At 43.0% G+C, this 19,274-nt stretch overlaps 1 protein-coding gene across 30 annotated transcripts in view; it reads left to right on the plus strand.

Moving 5' to 3' along the window:
• The window catches only part of LOC129868843 (protocadherin gamma-C5-like), a 138,984-nt gene that overhangs the window by 94,929 nt on the left and 24,781 nt on the right, over positions 1 to 19,274 (plus strand). The window contains exon 1 of one of the 30 annotated variants that reach the window (XM_055943129.1): positions 3,886 to 6,563. The exons of 25 other annotated variants lie outside the window; for them this stretch is intronic. In XM_055943129.1, coding sequence (XP_055799104.1) covers positions 4,119 to 6,563 — 2,445 coding nt within the window. In that variant the 5' untranslated portion in view covers positions 3,886 to 4,118. Of the gene's footprint in view, positions 1 to 3,885; positions 6,564 to 11,148; positions 13,837 to 14,582; positions 17,282 to 19,274 lie in introns of those variants that run through there. 4 more of the 30 variants (XM_055943143.1, XM_055943125.1, XM_055943130.1 and 1 more) reach the window with 4 other exon arrangements.

Consider the following 19,274-nt stretch of genomic DNA (forward strand, 5'->3'; position numbering starts at 1 on the left):
GACCTATTAGTGCACCCTCGGTTGCTAGGGAGATGTAGTTAATCTATGCCCCACTGTTGTAGCCTGCTGTCCATAAAAATCATTGGGGACGAATTGCTATTGTGGTGGTCAGACATATAGACCTAGCCTAAAGGCTTCCTCGGTCAGTTGCACAGCAAATTAGTAAAATAATAAAATATGTAGACTACTATGTAAATACACGCTACTAAACCGTGTGTGCGTGTGAGCGTATACATGTATGTCAAACCTCTATTCCCTTTTGCTCCCGCCTCTCACGATCCTTTCACTACCAGCCCGATACTCCCCCCTTCTGCTCGTGCTGAGCATGCTACTGTGATGAGACGTGTGTGTGTACGTGTGTGTGTGAGGGGATGAGAGAGACTGGCTCTCTGCTCCTCATGACAGACTATGAGAACACCACTAGGCTGTGCTTCCCTCTCATTGCCACAAGACGGCAGAAAGAGTATAGTAAACGGAGGGCTTGAAGTGATACGGTGCTTGTGTGATTATTGGATAATAATAATAATGATAATAGGCTATAGGATAATATTAGCATTTTTGGGGGCGCTATATATATTTTTTATTTTGTGAATTACCACGTTTATTTTGTACAGTAGAATATTTACTACTAATCAAAGTAAAATGTTACACCTGTAAATACATACTGCTTCTCTGTTTCTGTATTTTAAGCATTCTACTCATAGTGAAGGCATAGACTGTACCTTTAAGATACACTACGTGTGTGATTGGTTATATCAAGAGGGTTCTCTGCACCAATACTGTGCTGAGCCATACAAAGGGATCTACTCCCTCCCCTCAGACTCAGCATTACATCCCGTAGCCTACAATGCTCAGATCTGGGAGATACACTTGAACTGAATGGAAACAAAAGAAGGTCTGCTGGCATTTTTGGGAAATGTGTATTCAAGACACTATGGCGAATAACTTCAGTTTTTATATTTTGTGATGGTGAGGATTTACTGTGAAAAGGAGGTTCTATGGAACAAAGGACAATGAGGATTCGAGGCAATTTGAGGTGGCAAGTGTTATGGATTTATCCATTTGTTCTCCTGTGGAATACAATAGAGGCGCAGATTCCATACACTATACCCGAGGAGTTAAAGGAAGGTTCTGTTGTTGGAAATATAGCCAAGGACCTGGGTTTGGGAATATCTGAGATTTATGACCGTAAACTGAGGATAGCTTCTGACGCTGGTAAGCAGTATTTCAGTGTGGATTTGGGAAAGGGTGAGCTGGTTGTCAATGCAAGGATAGACAGAGAATATTTATGTGGAGAGAACGTCCCTTGTTTGTTACCGCTAGAGGTTATAGTTGAAAATCCCTTACAGCTGCACCGCATTGAAATCGAAATACAGGATATAAATGATAATTCTCCAGGTTTTCTTACAAATGAACGCATTTTGAATATAGCTGAGGTGATTAATCCAGGTGCAAAATTCCCATTGGAAAGTGCACATGATCCTGACGTAGGCGCAAACTCATTACGGTCCTATAGTATCAGTGATAATTACCATTTCCTGTTGAACATAAAGACTCAGGGAGGCCAAAAAATACCCGAACTTGTGCTGAAAACTTCACTGGACAGAGAGAAGCAGGCCGTTCACAAGCTCGTGCTCACCGCTGTAGACGGGGGGACTCCTGCGCGATCTGGTACTTCTGAAATCACCGTCATAGTTCTTGATGTTAATGATAATGAGCCCCAGTTTGAGAGACCTTTTTATGAAATAGCTGTAGCTGAGAATAGACCCGTTGGCAATCAGATTGTAAATGTAAAAGCTTCCGATTCTGACGAAGGACAAAATGGAGAGATCGAGTATTTCTTTGCAGACCAGACCCCAGATAGTATAATGGCATTACTTAATGTTGACTCAAATACTGGCGAAATTACTATCAAAGGACAGCTTGATTATGAACAGACGAATTTGCATACGTTTGATATTGTGGCAAAAGATAAAGGCAGTCCACGGATGGAGGGGCACTGTAGTGTAAAGATCAATATTGCTGATGTTAATGATAATGCCCCTCAAATTATAATAACCTCACTGACCAGTCCAATACCGGAGAATTCCGCCCCTGGGATGGTTATTGCATTGATTAGCGCTAAAGACTTAGACGTTGGTGAGAATGGCAAAGTAACGTTAAACATGTCCCGGGTTTCCCCGTTCACTCTGAAGCCCTCTGTTTCCAACCATTACGCACTGGTGACCAACGGCCCGTTAGACCGAGAGACGTTCTCGAAGTATGATGTTGTCATTAACGCGGTTGATTCAGGGTCCCCACCTTTATCTACAAAGAAAACCGTTACCGTGAAAATCCTAGATGTCAATGACAATCCTCCAGTGTTTTCCCAGACATCGTATACTGTTTATGTCAAAGAAAATGGAACCCCGGGATCTATACTAAGCTCAGTGTCCGCCTCTGATATAGACATGGGTGAGAATGCAAAGATCTCCTATTCTATATTAGACTCTAAAGTACAAGACGTGTCTGTCTCGTCCTATATTTACATAAACTCGGATAACGGCAGCATCTACAGCATGCACTCGTTTGACTATGAGAAACTGAAGGTGTTTCAGATACAGGTCCAGGCAAAGGACCGCGGCTCTCCGTCTCTGAGCAGCAACGTCACGGTTCATGTTTTTATCCTGGACCAGAACGACAATGCACCCGCTGTTATTTACCTTTCCACTGTCATGGGCTCTGTCTCCCATCAGAAGATGCCCCGGTCCGCTAAAGCAGGCCACCTCACCACTAAGATATCGGCAGTGGACGCAGACTCGGGTCATAACGCCTGGATTTCCTATAGGCTGGTGGAGGCCACAGACTCGTCTCTGTTCAGTGTGAATCTTTACACAGGGGAGGTGAGGACTAAACGCGCTGTTTCAGAGCAGGATGACTCCTCTCAGAGGCTGCTTATAGAGATACAGGACAATGGGGAGCCGGTCCAGTCCGCCACAGTCACAGTCAACATACTGTTAGAGGACGGGCTCCACGAGCCCATCTCGGACTTCCGCCAGAAAACAGCCGAGCCCAGCAAGAGAAACAGTAAAATCACCTTTTATTTGATCATCTCTCTGGCCTCAGTGTCCGTTTTGTCTTTGTTGACTTTTCTCATCTTAGTGGTGAAGTGCGTTAGAAACAGTAGGAGCAGCTCGAGTTGCTGTATCAGACGGGCTGACTCTGACGGATACAAGAATCCAAACAGAAACCTGCAGCTCCAGCTCAACACTGACGGCCCTATTAAGTATGTGGAGGTCCTGGGAGGGGACATGTTGTCTCAGAGCCAGTCCTTCAGGTCGTGTCTCTCTCCAGTGTCAGAGTTCAGTGATTTCACCCTCGTCAAGCCCAGCAGCACCACAGACTTCAAGGACATGATAAACGTGCTTGATGCGTCTTTACCGGACAGCGCGTGGACGTTCGAGAGCCAACAGGTGAGCGCAGCTACTTTATAATGTGTTTTTATTACCACCAGATTATATCGTTCTTCATTCATGACTGTATCTCCTGGAACTGGGTTTTACCACTTTTATTCATTTCGATTCTATATCATTTTGGTCTGTAGGCTATTCATTTTCCATGATATGAACTCATGAAATGACATTCTGCCACACTTTGATCTTTATATATTCATTTGTGTATTTATTGTACATGAAGGTAAACCATAAATGCCAATGCAGTAACAGACCCCAATTTTGAGGAATGAATGGACACATCACTACATCACTACTGCTCATAACAGCACTGTTTCTGTAACTGCCCGTGCTGAGATACTCCCAATGATAATCGGTTGGAGCTCTGTGAACCAATCATGTGCTGAACTGTACAAAGAGATCTAGTCCCTCCCCCAGCCTCGGCACCATAACCCCAGCCTCGTCGAGAACCGGGCTTTTTTTTTAGGTATGCCTACCCGAGACTACCATAATCCTTACAATGCACAGAGCTGAGAGAGACAGAGCTGCGCTCATTTTGAGAGATAGGACCGACATATAATCGGTGTTTAATTCCATACGAATAATAGGTTTTACTTGGTAGGATTATCTTGAAATGTATTACAAACCAAGACCTTTACGAAGTCCAAGGGATCATCATTCAGGGAAATGCGGATTCAAATGAAGATAAAGGTTTTCCTATGGCGGCGGCTTCTGCTTCTCTTCCTCCTGGGGAATACAATAGAAGCGCAGACGCGCTACACCATCCCGGAGGAGCTGAGTGTGGGATCCGTTGTTGGGAATATAGCAATGGATCTGGGTTTGCAAGTGTCTGAGATTTCCGATCGTAAACTGAGGATAGCCTCCGAGGGTGATAAGCAGTATTTCAGTGTGGATTTGGGAAGAGGTGACCTCATTGTTAGTGAGAGAATAGACAGGGAGAATCTGTGTGGACGAAATCCCAATTGTCTGTTACCTTTGGAGGCTTTAATTGAAAACCCACTACAGCTGTATCGTGTTGAGATCGAAATTCAGGATATAAATGACAATTCCCCAGTTTTCCAAAACAATCAAAATGTTTTAAATATTGCGGAGTCTACAATTCCAGGTGTAAGATTTCGTTTAGAATCAGCACAAGACCCCGACGTTGGCTCCAATTCTTTACGCTCATATACGCTTAGTAAAAATGAACAGTTTGTGTTAGACATAAAAACAAAGAAGGATGGGTCAAAAGTCCCAGAATTGGTTTTAGAAAAAGTATTGGACAGAGAAAAACAGTCCGTACAGAGCCTGCTTTTGACGGCCGTAGATGGTGGAAATCCTGCTAGATCAGGTACAGCAGAAATTACTATTCGAGTTCTAGACAATAACGACAATGCACCTGTGTTTGAAGAAAGTACATATGACATTCAAGTGGTTGAAAACACATTACCAGGAACGGTCGTCGTCACTGTTAAAGCAGTCGATCTTGATGATGGGTCCAACAGTGAGATCGTTTACTCATTTGGACCACACACATCAGATTCACTACAGGACCTTATAACTGTAGAACCGCAAACTGGTGAAATAAAGGTTAAGGGAAATATAGATTATGAAAAGGGAAATTCGTTTAAATTTGATGTTCTCGCAACAGACAAGGGCACCCCACCAATGCAGGGCGTATGTAGTATTAATGTAGAAGTTATTGATTTAAACGACAATTCCCCAGCTCTCATTTTAAAATCGCAGCCTAGCCCGGTGAGGGAAGACACGCCTATTGGAACGGTTGTTGCTTTGATAAGTGCTAAGGACATAGACTCTGGAGATAATGGTGAAGTAAGTCTGAATATAGCTCCAGGCTTACCTTTTTCATTAAAACCATCCATTTCTAATAACTACGCTTTGGTTAGTGATTCCAGTTTCGATCGGGAGAAAAAAACGGAGTATACTGTCGAAATTATAGCTTCTGACCACGGGAAACCGTCTCTTACCTCTAGAAAAACAATCACGGTTCGTGTTTTAGATGTCAATGACAACTCGCCAGTGTTTTCCCAGCCGTTCTATACTGTGTATGTTAAAGAAAATGGCATCCCGGGATCTTTACTGATCTCAGTGTCCGCCTCTGATACAGACATGGGTGAGAATGCGAAGATCTCCTATTCTATATTAGACTCTAAAGTACAAGACGTGTCTGTCTCCTCCTATATTTACATAAACTCGGATAACGGCAGCATCTACAGCATGCACTCGTTTGACTATGAGAAACTGAAGGTGTTTCAGATACAGGTCCAGGCAAAGGACCACGGCTCTCCGTCTCTGAGCAGCAACGTCACGGTTCATGTTTTTATCCTGGACCAGAACGACAATGCACCCGCTGTTATTTACCCTTCCGCTGTCATGGGCTCTGTCTCCCATCAGAAGATGCCCCGGTCCGCTAAAGCAGGCCACCTCACCACTAAGATATCGGCAGTGGACGCAGACTCGGGCCATAACGCCTGGATTTCCTATAGGCTGGTGGAGGCCACAGACTCGTCTCTGTTCAGTGTGAATCTTTACACAGGGGAGGTGAGGACTAAACGCGCTGTTTCAGAGCAGGATGACTCATCTCAGAGGCTGCTTATAGAGATACAGGACAATGGGGAACCGGTCCAGTCTGCCACAGTCACAGTCAACATACTGTTAGAGGACGGGCTCCACGAGCCCATCTCGGACTTCCGCCAGAAAACAGCCGAGCCCAGCAAGAGAAACAGTAAAATCACCTTTTATTTGATCATCTCTCTGGCCTCAGTGTCCGTTTTGTCTTTGTTGACTTTTCTCATCTTAGTGGTGAAGTGCGTTAGAAACAGTAGGAGCAGCTCGAGTTGCTGTATCAGACGGGCTGACTCTGGCGGATACAAGAATCCAAACAGAAACCTGCAGCTCCAGCTCAACACTGACGGCCCTATTAAGTATGTGGAGGTCCTGGGAGGGGACATGTTGTCTCAGAGCCAGTCCTTCAGGTCGTGTCTCTCTCCGGTGTCCGAGTTCAGTGATTTCACCCTCGTCAAGCCCAGCAGCACCACTGACTTTCAGGACATGATAAACGTGCTTGATGCATCATTACCGGACAGCGCGTGGACGTTCGAGAGCCAACAGGTGAGAGTATGTTTTTATTACCACCGGATTATATATTTGTTCATTTATGACTGTATCTCCTGGAACTGGGTTATAGATACTTTATCGGTATTTTTGCATTTGATGCTTCTCAATATAACGCATCCGCTGATGTTGCACTTTCGCGGTGTTAGTCAGACCATTAGATATCCCGAAAATCGGGCTTCACATAAAATCATCTGTAGCGTCCAAACGGGTTATCCTACAAAGGATTGTGACCCCTCTATGGAAAGATGGCAGCCGTAAGCGTATTGGGACTCGTCTGAAGTTGGTGCAGCAGATGTGCCTAATTATAGGTGAAGTCGGAAGTTTACATACACTTTGGTTGGAGTCATTAAAACTAGTTTTCAACCACTCCACAAATGTCTTGTTAACAAACTATAGTTTTGGCAAGTCGGTTAGGACATCTACTTTGTGCATGACACAAGTCATTTTTCCAACAATTGTTTACAGACAGATTATTTCACTTATAATTCACTGTATCACAATTCCAGTGGGTCAGAAGTTTACATACACTAAGTTGACTGTGCCTTTAAACAGTTTGGAAAATTCCAGAAAATGATGCCATCGCTTTAGAAGCTTCTGATGGGCTAATTGACATCATTTGAGCCAATTGGAGGTGTACCTGTGGATGTATTTCAAGGCCTACCTTCAAACTCAGTGCCTCTTTGCTTGACATCATGAGAAAATCCAAAGAAATCAGCCAAGACCTCAGAAACAAAATTGTAGACCTCCACAAGTCTGGTTCATCCTTGTGAGCAATTTCCAAACACCTGAAGGTACAACGTTCATCTGTACAAACAATAGTACACAAGTATAAACACCATGGGACCACGCAGCCATCATACCGCTCAGGAAGGAGACGCATTCTGTCTCCTAGAGATAAACGTACTTTGGTGCGAAAAGTGCAAATCAATCCCAGAACAACAGCAACGGATCTTGTGAAGATGCTGGAGGAAACAGGTATAAAAGTATCTATATCCTTAGTAAAATGAGTACTATATTGACATAACCTGAAAGGCCGCTCAACAAGGAAGAAGCCACTGCTCCAAAACCGCCATAAAAAAGCCAAACTACGGTTTGCAACTGAACATGGGGACAACGATCATACTTTTTGGAGAAATGTCCTCTGGTCTGATGAAATAAAAATATAACTGTATGGCCGTAACGACCATCGTTATGTTTGGAGGAAAAAGGGGGAGGCTTGCAAGCCGAAAAACACCATCCCAACCGTGAAGCACGGGGGTGGCAGCATCATGTTGTAGGGGTGCTTTGTTGCAGGAGAAACTGGTGCACTCCACAAAATAGATGGCATCATGAGGCAGGAAAATTATGTGGATATATTGAAGCAACATCTCAAGACATCAGTCAGGAAGTTAAAGCTTGGTCCCAAATGGGTATTCCAAATGGACAATGACCCCAAGCATACTTCCAAAGTTGTGGCAAAATGGCTTAAGGACAACAATGTCAAGGTATTGGAGTGGCCATCACAAAGCCCTGTCCTCAATCCTATTGGATATGTGTGGGTTGAACTGAAGCATGTGCGAGCAAGTAGGCCTACAAACCTGCCTCGGTTACACCAGCTCTGTCAGGAGGAATGGGCCAAAATTCACCCAACTTATTGTGGGAAGCTTGTGGAAGGCTACCCGAAACGTTTGACCCAAGTTAAACAATTTAAAGGCAATGCTACCAAATACTATTTGAGTGTATGTAAACTTCTGACCCACAGGTAATGTGATGAAAGAAATAAAACCTGAAATAACTCATTCTCTCTACTGTTATTCTGACGTTTCACGTTCTTAAAATAAAGTTGTGATCCTAACTGACCTAAAACAGGGAATATTTACTAGGATTAAATGTCAGGAATTGTGAAAAACTGAGTTCAAATGTATTTGGCTAAGGTGTATGGAAACTTCTGACTTAAACTGTATGTCTGTAGTCCAAACATTTTGGGCTACACACTAATATGACCCATCTGTGGAAAGGTGAGACTTCACAAACACGTTCATGTCAGTGTTTTTGCTCGCCCTCAGGCCTCACAAGACTCCGCTGAAGTACCAGTTGAATAGAAGTATATATGGAGATAGATAAGTGCCGAAAATAAGTGGTTAATACATGTTTCCTGATCTTTCTTATTTCTCTCAGAATTAGGACAGACACCTCAGAACAAACTTCCTTTTCATTTGTTATCCCATGTAGTGAATCTGTTATTCAATGTGTTTGTAATGGGCTAATAGCAGTAAGGCCATATTAAAATGTTCATCATATATATATATATATATACATGTATATTTTTTGGTTTGTTATCTAATTCAAATGGTCTTAAAATTGAAAATCAAACCGCTAAATGACCTTCTTAAAACCATTCCATATAGTTTAAACTCCCCCGGTTTAGACAGGGCTTAGTCTGTAGAGGGTTAAACTGACAGATATTTATGGGGATTTTTTATTAGGCTAATTAGATTTATGCGGGGACGCAAAAAACAACTCTAGGTTAAATAATATTGTTTAACTTGGTCTAAGCCAAGCGCTGCAAGCGCTGTCCACAAACAAGGTGCTGAAATAGCTCTGGATTTAGTTAGCGAGTCATGGAACACTTGCTCCTTTTGTTCTGTCTGTGTTATTTGTCTAAAATTGCATTGTGCCAGTCTAAAAAACAATGCATGCCTTGCAGTTCATACAGTGCATTCAGAAAGTATTCAGACCCCTGGAATTTTAACACATTTTGTTACGTTACATCCTTATTCTAAATGGATTAAATAAATAAAAATCCTCATCATTCTACACACAATACCCCATAATGACAAAGTGAAAACAGGTTTTTAGAAATGTTTGCATATTGATTAAAAAAAACAGAAATACCTTATTTACATAATTATTCAGACCCTTTGCTATGATACTCAAAATTGAGCTCAGATGCATCCTGTTCCCATTGATCATCCTTGAGATGTTTCTACAACTTGATTGGAGTCCACCTGTGGTAAATTCAATTGATTGGACATGATTTGGAAGGCTTTATATATAACGTCTATATAACGTCACACAGTTGAGAAGTCCATGTCGAAGCAAAAACCAAGCCATGAGGTCGAAGGAATTGTCCGTAGAGCTCCAAGACAGGATTGTGTCGAGGTACAGATCTGGGGAAGGATACCAAAACGTTTCTGCAGCATTGAAGGTCCCCAAGAACATAGTGGCCTCCATCATTCCTAAAAGGAAGAGGTTTTAAACCACCAAGACTCTTCCTAGAGCTGGCTTCCCGGCTAAACTGAGCAATCGGGTGAGAAGGGCCTTGGTCAGGGAGAACTGAGCTCCAGAGTTCCTCTGTGGAGATGGGAGAATGTTTTCAGAAGGACAACCATCTCTGCAGCACTCCACCAATCAGGTCTTTATGGTAGAGTGGCCAGATAAAAGCCACTTCTCAGTGAAAGGTACATGACAGCCTACTTGGAGTTTGCCAAAAGGCACCTAAAGGACTTTCAGACCATGAGAAACAAGATTCTCTGGCCTGATGAACCCAAGATTGAGCTCTTTGGCCTGAATGCCAAGCGTAACGTCTGGAGGAAAACTGGCAACATCACTATGGTAAACCATGGTGGAGGCTGCATCATGCCTTGGGGATGTTTTTCCGCGGCAAGGACTGGGAGACTAGTCAGGATTGAGAGAAAGATGAACAGAGCAAACTACAGAGACATCCTTGATGAAAACCTGCTCCAGAGCACTCAGGACCTCAGTCTGGGGAGGAAAGTTCACCTTCCAACAGGACAACGAACCTAAGCACACAGCCAAGATAATGCAGGAGTGGCTTCGGGACAAGTCTCTGAATGTCCTTGAGTGGCCCAGCCAAAGTCCGGACTTGAACCAGATTGAACATCTCTGGAGAGACCTGAATATAGCTGTGCAGCAATGCTCCCCATCCAACTTGTCAGAGCTTGAGAGGATCTGCAGAGAATAATGGGAGAAATTCCCCAAATAAAGGTGTGCCAAGCTTGTAGCATCATACCCAAGAGGACTCGTAGCTGTAATCAATGCCAACCGTCTTCAACAAAGTACAGAGTAAAGAGTCTGAATACTTATTTAAATGTAATATGTTTATATATTTATTTATATTCATTTTCAAAAATGTCTGAAAACTTGTTTTTGATTTTTCATTATGGGGTATTGTGTGTAGATTGATGAGGGGAAAAAACAATGAAATCCATTTTAGAATATGCCTGTAAAGTAACAAAATGTGGAAAAAAGTCAAGGGGTCTGAATACTTTCTGGAATGCACTATACAGGCTATTCATTTTTCATGAAATGGCTTTCTTTTACACTTTGGCAAGCGTTTATGTAGGCTATTTATTTGTTTGTTTATTGTACATGAAGGTAAACCATAAATGCCAATGCAGTAACAGACCCCAATTTTGAGGAGTGAATGGACACATCAGTACATCACTACTGCTCATAACAGCACTGTTTCTTTAACTGCCAGTGTTGAGATACTCGTCATGATAATCCATTGGAGTTCTGTGAACCAATCATGTGCTGAACTGTACAAAGAGATCTAGTCCCTCCCCCAGCCTCAGCACCATAAGCCTAGCCTCGTCGAGAAGCCTGCTTTTTATTTTAGGTATGGCTACTGGAATCTACCATTCTACAATGCATAGAGAGAGCTGGGAGAGACAGAGCCGCGCTCATATTGAAAGATAGGACTAATATTTAAAACGGTGTTCAATTCTTTATGAATAATATATTTTATTAACTGGGAATATATTGCAATGTATTACAAACCAAGACCTTTACGAAGTCCAAGGGATCATCATTCATGGAAATGAGGATTCTAATGAAGATAAAGGTTTTCCTATGGCGGCGGCTTCTGCTTCTCTTCCTCCTGGGGAATACAATAGAAGCGCAGACGCGCTACACCATCCCGGAGGAGCTGAGTGTGGGATCCGTTGTTGGGAATATAGCTAAAGATCTGGGTTTGAATTTGTCTGAGATTTCCGATCGTAAACTTAGAATAGCTTCCGAGGGTGGTAAGCAGTATTTCAGTGTGGATTTGGTAAAAGGCGAGCTCGTTGTTAATGAGAGGATAGACAGAGAAAGTCTTTGTGGAGGAAATGTCAATTGTCTGTTGCCTTTAGAGGCTATTATAGAAAACCCACTACAGCTGTATCGTGTTGAGATCGAAATTCAGGACATAAATGACAATTTACCACTTTTTCAAAGCAATAGACATGTTTTAAATATTGCGGAGCACACACTACCAGGCGCAAGATTTCGTTTAGAATCAGCACAGGACCCCGACGTTGGCTCCAATTCTTTACGCACATATACACTTAGTAAAAATGAACATTTTGTGCTAGATATTAAAACAAATAAAGATGGGTCAAAAGTATCCGAATTGATTTTAGAAAAGGTATTGGACAGAGAAAAACAGTCAGTACACAGCCTGCTTATAACAGCCGTAGATGGTGGGAATCCTGCTAGATCGGGCACAGCAGAAATTATTATTCGGGTACAAGACATAAACGATAATGCACCCATCTTTGAGGAAAGTGGATATGATATCCAAGTGGTTGAAAATACACAACCAGGAACTATCGTTGTCACTGTAAAAGCAGTCGACCGTGATGAAGGAGTCAATCGTGAGATCGTTTACTCATTTGGACCACACACCTCAGAGTCCCTACAGAACATTTTAACTGTTGATCCCAAAACTGGCGAAATAATGGTTAAGGGAGAGATAGATTATGAAGAGAGAAATTCGTTTAAAATTGATGTACTTGCCACAGACAAAGGCATTCCACCAATGCAAGGCCTATGTACTATTAATGTTGAAATTATGGATTTGAATGACAATTCCCCAGAGATAATTTTTAAGTCTCAGCCTAGTCCTGTTAGTGAAGACGCGTCTGTTGGAACAGTTATAGCTTTGATAAGTGCCAAGGACGTAGACTCTGGAGATAATGGCAACGTCAACTTGCATATAGCGCCAGACTTACCATTTAAATTAAAACCATCTGTATCTAACAACTACGCGTTGGTTACGGACACCAGTTTGGATAGAGAAAAAAATCCAGAGTACACTGTCGAAATTAAAGCTTCTGACTCCGGAACACCGTCTCTCAACTCTAGAAAAACAATTAATGTTCGTATTTTAGATGTTAATGACAACCCTCCAGTTTTCTCCCAACCTTCTTACACTGTTTACGTCAGAGAGAACAATGCTGCTGGATCAATAATGTGTTCAGTGTCCGCTTCAGATCCAGATATAGGTGAGAATGCGAAGATCTCCTATTCTATATTAGACTCTAAAGTACAAGACGTGTCTGTCTCCTCCTATATTTACATAAACTCGGATAACGGCAGCATCTACAGCATGCACTCGTTTGACTATGAGAAACTGAAGGTCTTTCAGATACAGGTCCAGGCAAAGGACCACGGCTCTCCGTCTCTGAGCAGCAACGTCACGGTTCATGTTTTTATCCTGGACCAGAACGACAATGCTCCCGCTGTTATTTACCCTTCCACTGTCATGGGCTCTGTCTCCCATCAGAAGATGCCCCGGTCCGCTAAAGCAGGCCACCTCGCCACCAAGATATCGGCAGTGGACGCAGACTCGGGTCATAACGCCTGGATTTCCTATAGGCTGGTGGAGGCCACAGACTCGTCTCTGTTCAGTGTAAATCTTTACACAGGGGAGGTGAGGACAAAACGCGCTGTTTCAGAGCAGGATGACTCCTCTCAGAAGCTGCTTATAGAGATACAGGACAATGGGGAACCGGTCCAGTCTGCCACAGTCACAGTCAACATACTGTTAGAGGACGGGCTCCACGAGCCCATCTCGGACTTCCGCCAGAAAACAGCCGAGCCCAGCAAGAGAAACAGTAAAATCACATTTTATTTGATCATCTCTCTGGCCTCTGTGTCCGTTTTGTCTTTGTTGACTTTTCTCATCTTAGTGGTGAAGTGCGTTAGAAACAGTAGGAGCAGCTCGAGTTGCTGTATCAGACGGGCTGACTCTGACGGATACAAGAATCCAAACAGAAACCTGCAGCTCCAGCTCAACACTGACGGCCCTATTAAGTATGTGGAGGTCCTGGGAGGGGACATGTTGTCTCAGAGCCAGTCCTTCAGGTCGTGTCTCTCTCCGGTGTCCGAGTTCAGTGATTTCACCCTCGTCAAGCCCAGCAGCACCACTGACTTTCAGGACATGATAAACGTGCTTGATGCATCATTACCTGACAGTGCGTGGACGTTCGAGAGCCAACAGGTGAGCACAATTCCTGCTCAAATGAGTGTTATGCAAATGTTCAGTATTCTCATCTATTATTCGTATTCCAGTGACTACATTAGAACAAATCTTGCATACTTTAAATTGATGTGTTTTCATAACTATGTATGTTGATAATAGGTTTGTATTTTTGTGGTTCTTTTGATTAACGTCTTGCATTTCAGAGGCTATACGTTGCACAGCCCGCCTTAACTCTCTGGCTTAGCGCTGTCCAAGGTTCTGAAATGTTCGCTACAGTTCTGACTCGCTGCTAGAATAGGGGAGAGCTCTGAGTGATTCAGTTCGTCACTATAGCAGCATTGTACTTAAAAAAAAACTCAACTAGTAGAACATCTTGGTTGTTTTGTACCGTGATTTTGTTGTTCCGTTCCCTTACTTGTTCGTACAAATTTTTGTTAAATATGAATTGCTTCACTTTTTTACGACTTTCATAGGGAAACAACTACATTATTGCATCAACAGGACATGTCACAAAAGACAGAAGACACATTATTACGTTGAATTGCTTTGTTCATGAAACAGTAGCTATAGGTCTAACAGAAATTATATTGTTTCATTCTACTTCGATTTCAATGTCCGGTGTATTTTGATTTTCATATTTTTTTAATTAGTCTTACGAAAAACGTATTTTATTTGTGATGGTAGAGCGTAATAGGTCTACGTAGCTGTTTTCCTCGACCGTAGCCTGGGTATGTACTGCTGCTTAAAGGCAGCACTGATCCTAGTCTTAATCTATTGGAGCACTGAGCGCCAATAGCATGCAGTATTGTACAAAGAGATCTACGCCCTTCCCCAGCCATAGCACAGTACAATGCACAGAGATGGGAGAGACGGAGCTTCGCTCATCGATACAGTGAAAGGAATATTTTTGCAACATTTTGTACTTGAAAGATAACGGAATATTCACGATCTAATTGCTTATGATTGCGATGTATTGCAATCCAAGAACCTCGTTTACGTCAAAAATACATCTTCTTTGGAAATGGGGATTTTAGGGATGAAGATTCTGCATAAACGGGCGTTCTGGCTATTCTTTCTGCTATGGAATACAATACAGGCTCAGATCCGCTACACTATTCCAGAGGAATTGAAAGAAGGAGCTGTTGTTGGGAATATAGCAGAGGATCTTGGTTTGAAAGCGTCTGAGATTTTTGTGCGTAAACTAAGGATCGCCTCCGAGGCTGGTAAGCAATATTTCAGTGTGGATTTGAGGAGAGGCGAGTTGGTTGTCAACGAGAGGATCGACAGAGAGAATTTGTGCGGACAAAGCGCCAGTTGTCTATTACCACTGCAGGTTGTTATTGAGGAGCCGCTCCAGCTTTACCGCGTTGAGGTGGAAGTCCAGGATATTAATGATAATGGGCCAATCTTTTTGTCTACTGAACGTGTTCTTAATGTTGCAGAATCCACAACATCCGGAGCTCGGTTTCTACTTACCAGTGCGAAGGACCCTGACGTGGGATCCAATTCCCTCAGTTCATACAAATTAAATAAAAATGACTTTTTTTCATTAAATGTTAAGACCAATAAAGATGGAACGAAAATACCAGAGTTACTTTTACAAAAAGCACTAGACAGAGAGAAACAGGCCGTTCATCATCTTGTGCTGACAGCAATAGATGGTGGCAATCCGGCCCGATCAGGTACTACGGATGTCACTGTTCAAGTTTTAGATAACAATGACAATGCTCCAATCTTTGAGAAATCGCTTTATGAATGTTCTTTACTAGAGAATTCACCCAAAAGTACAGTGGTCATAATCGTCAAAGCCGACGATACTGACGAGGGTGCTAATGGAGCGATGCAGTACACGTTCGCTGAGCAAACGCCAGACTTCATACATGAAATGTTTTCCATTGACTCTGAGTCTGGACAGATCACTGTGACTGGCAATTTGGATTATGAAGAGAGTCACACTTATGAATTTAATGTACGCGCTACAGACAAAGGAATTCCCGCTATGGAGGGCCACTGTTCTATTCGGGTAGAGATTTTAGACGTGAATGATAATGCACCTGAAATTGTCCTTACCTCGTCACCTAACCCAGTGAAAGAAGATGCTTCTTTAGGAACAGTTGTTGCTTTGATAGGTGCAAAAGATCTTGATTCGGTGGAAAATGGGAAGGTCAGTTTGAGTTTAATAGGCGAACATCCATTTAAATTGAAACCGTCGTATGCAGATAATTATGCTATACTAACAGACTCAGAACTCGACCGGGAGATATTTTCTGAATATAAACTGACAATTGTCGCCTTTGATTCGGGTTCTCCTCCCCTCACTTCAAAAAAAGAGGTAATTGTAAGAGTTTTGGACGTTAATGACAACCCTCCAGTTTTTTCCCAGCCCTCTTACACTGTTTACGTCAGAGAGAACAATGCTGCTGGATCAATAATGTGTTCAGTGTCCGCTTCAGATCCAGATATAGGAGAGAATGCGAAGATATCTTATTCTATATTAGACTCTAAAGTACAAGATGTGTCTGTCTCCTCCTATATTTACATAAACTCGGATAACGGCAGCATCTACAGCATGCACTCGTTTGACTATGAGAAACTGAAGGTGTTTCAGATACAGGTCCAGGCAAAGGACCGCGGCTCTCCGTCTCTGAGCAGCAACGTCACGGTTCATGTTTTTATCCTGGACCAGAACGACAATACACCCGTTGTTATTTACCCATCCACTGTCATGGGCTCTGTCTCCCATCAGAAGATGCCCCGGTCCGCTAAAGCAGGCCACCTCACCACTAAGATATCGGCAGTGGACGCAGACTCGGGTCATAACGCCTGGATTTCCTATAGGCTGGTGGAGGCCACAGACTCGTCTCTGTTCAGTGTAAATCTTTACACAGGGGAGGTAAGGACTAAACGCGCTGTTTCAGAGCAGGATGACTCCTCTCAGAGGCTGCTTATAGAGATACAGGACAATGGGGAACCGGTCCGGTCCGCCACAGTCACAGTCAACATACTGTTAGAGGACGGGCTCAACGAGCCCATCTCGGACTTCCGCCAGAAAACAGCCGAGCCCAGCAAGAGAAACAGTAAAATCACCTTTTATTTGATCATCTCTCTGGCCTCAGTGTCCGTTTTGTCTTCGTTGACTTTTCTCATCTTAGTGGTGAAGTGCGTTAGAAACAGTAGGAGCAGCTCGAGTTGCTGTATCAGACGGGCTGACTCTGACGGATACAAGAATCCAAACAGAAACCTGCAGCTCCAGCTCAACACTGACGGCCCTATTAAGTATGTGGAGGTCCTGGGAGGGGACATGTTGTCTCAGAGCCAGTCCTTCAGGTCGTGTCTCTCTCCGGTGTCCGAGTTCAGTGATTTCACCCTCGTCAAGCCCAGCAGCACCGCTGACTTTAAGGACATGATAAACGTGCTTGATGCATCATTACCTGACAGTGCGTGGACTTTCGAGAGCCAACAGGTGAGCGTATTATTTGAATTGGTAATTGAAATGGAAGTTATTATAATTGCTATTGTTCCCATATATTTATATGTCCTACAATGCATAATACGGCTTGGTTTCGTAAATACTTTTCCTGTAATATGCAATGAAAATAAAATGTATAGCTTTAGGAGCTTCTTTTTTTTCACTTAATTTGCTTTCCTTTACACTTTTCACGTGAGGTTTCAAGCATTAATTGAACTTTCCATGTCCTGAGTCGTTTTGTGCTGTGCTGTCTAACGTCAGTGGTCAACCTGGTCTCACAGCATTTTGTATTATTCTGTATGTAAATCCGAGACACTCCATTTAGTATGATATGTTACCTTTCCTATGGTACGTACTAATTTGTGAATGTCCATCGCCCATTTCGTATGGAATGTTACTCATTTGAAATGCTTATGAGATTTAGTTTAGAAGTTAGGTTAAAGGGTTAGGGGACGGGTTAGCTAATATGTTAAGTAGTTGCAAAGTTGCTAAAAAGTAGTAAGTAGTTTAAAAGTGGGCAATTAGTTGTAAAAAGTAATTAGTTCAAATGCTAAAGTTGTCCGTGATGAGATTTGAACTCGCAAACCTTTGGGTTGCTAGACGTTCGCGTTATATGCCCAACCATCCACTCGACCAACCACCCTACTTTTGTTTTTACCTTAAGTAACATCTGTCTTATGTAACCATACCAAATGTAACATACAATATATATACAGAAGTATGTGGACACACCTTCAAGTTAGTGGATTTGGCTATTTCAGCCATACCCGTTGCTGACAGGTGTATAAAATCGAGCACACAGCCATGCAATCTCCATAGACAAACATTGGCAGTATAAATTCCTTAGTGAAGAGCTCAGTATCTTTCAACATAGCACAGTCATAAGATGCCACCTTTCCAACAAGTCAGTTTGTAAAATCTCTGCCTTGCTAGAGCTGCCCTGGTCAACTGTAAGTCCTGTTATTGTGAAGTGGAAAACGTCTCGGAGCAACAACAGCTCAGCCGTGACGTGGTAGGCCACACAATCTCAGAGAATGGGGCCGCTGAGTGCTGAAGCGCGTAGCGCGTAAAAATCATCTTTTCACGTTTGCAATACTCACTACTGAGTTCCAAACTGCCTCCGCAAGCAACATTAGGACAAGAATTGTTTGTCGGGAGCTTCATGAAATTGGTTTCCGTAGCCGAGCAGCTGTACACAAGCATAAGATCACCATGAACAATGCCAAGCATCTGCTGGTTCTCTGGAGTGATGAATCACACTTCAACATCTTGCTGTCCGACAGGATCTGGGTTTGGCTGATGCCAGGAGAATGCTACCTGCCCCAATACAGAGTGCCAACTGTAAAGTTGGCTGGATGTGGACTAATGGTCTGGGGCTGTTTTTCATGGTTCGGGCAAGGCCCCTTAGTTCCAGTAAAGGGAAATCTTAATGCTACAGCATACAATGACATTCTAGACAATTCTGTGCTTCCAACTTTGTGGCAAAAGTTTGGGGAAGGCCTTTTCCTGTTTCAGCATGACAATAACCCTGTGCACAAAGCGAAGTCCATACAGAAATGGTTTGTCGAGATCGGTGTGGAAGATCTTGACTGGCCTGCACAGAGCCCTGACAACCCCATCGAACACCTTTGGGATGAATTGGAACACTGACTGCGAGCCAGGCTTTATCGCCCAACATCAGTGCCCGACCTCACTAATGCTCTTGTGGCTGAATAGAAGCAAGTCCCCGCAGCAAAGTTCCAACATCTAGTGGAAAGCCTTCCCAGAAGAGTGGAGACTGTTATAGCAGCAAAGGGGGGACCAACTCCATATTAATGCCCATAAAATGAGATGTTCGACGAGCAGGTGCCCACATACTTTTGGTAATTTGCTTTATCACACCAATTTGAGCGTCACAAATATATGTTTACTATTTTATGTCTATTCTGAGAACAAGCTTCAGTGGTTCCTTTTGGCGCTGTCCACTACCTTCAGTATCCAAAAGTTA

Source organism: Salvelinus fontinalis, chromosome 13 (genome assembly GCF_029448725.1).
Source record: "Salvelinus fontinalis isolate EN_2023a chromosome 13, ASM2944872v1, whole genome shotgun sequence".
Classification (NCBI taxonomy): Eukaryota; Metazoa; Chordata; class Actinopteri; order Salmoniformes; family Salmonidae; genus Salvelinus; species Salvelinus fontinalis.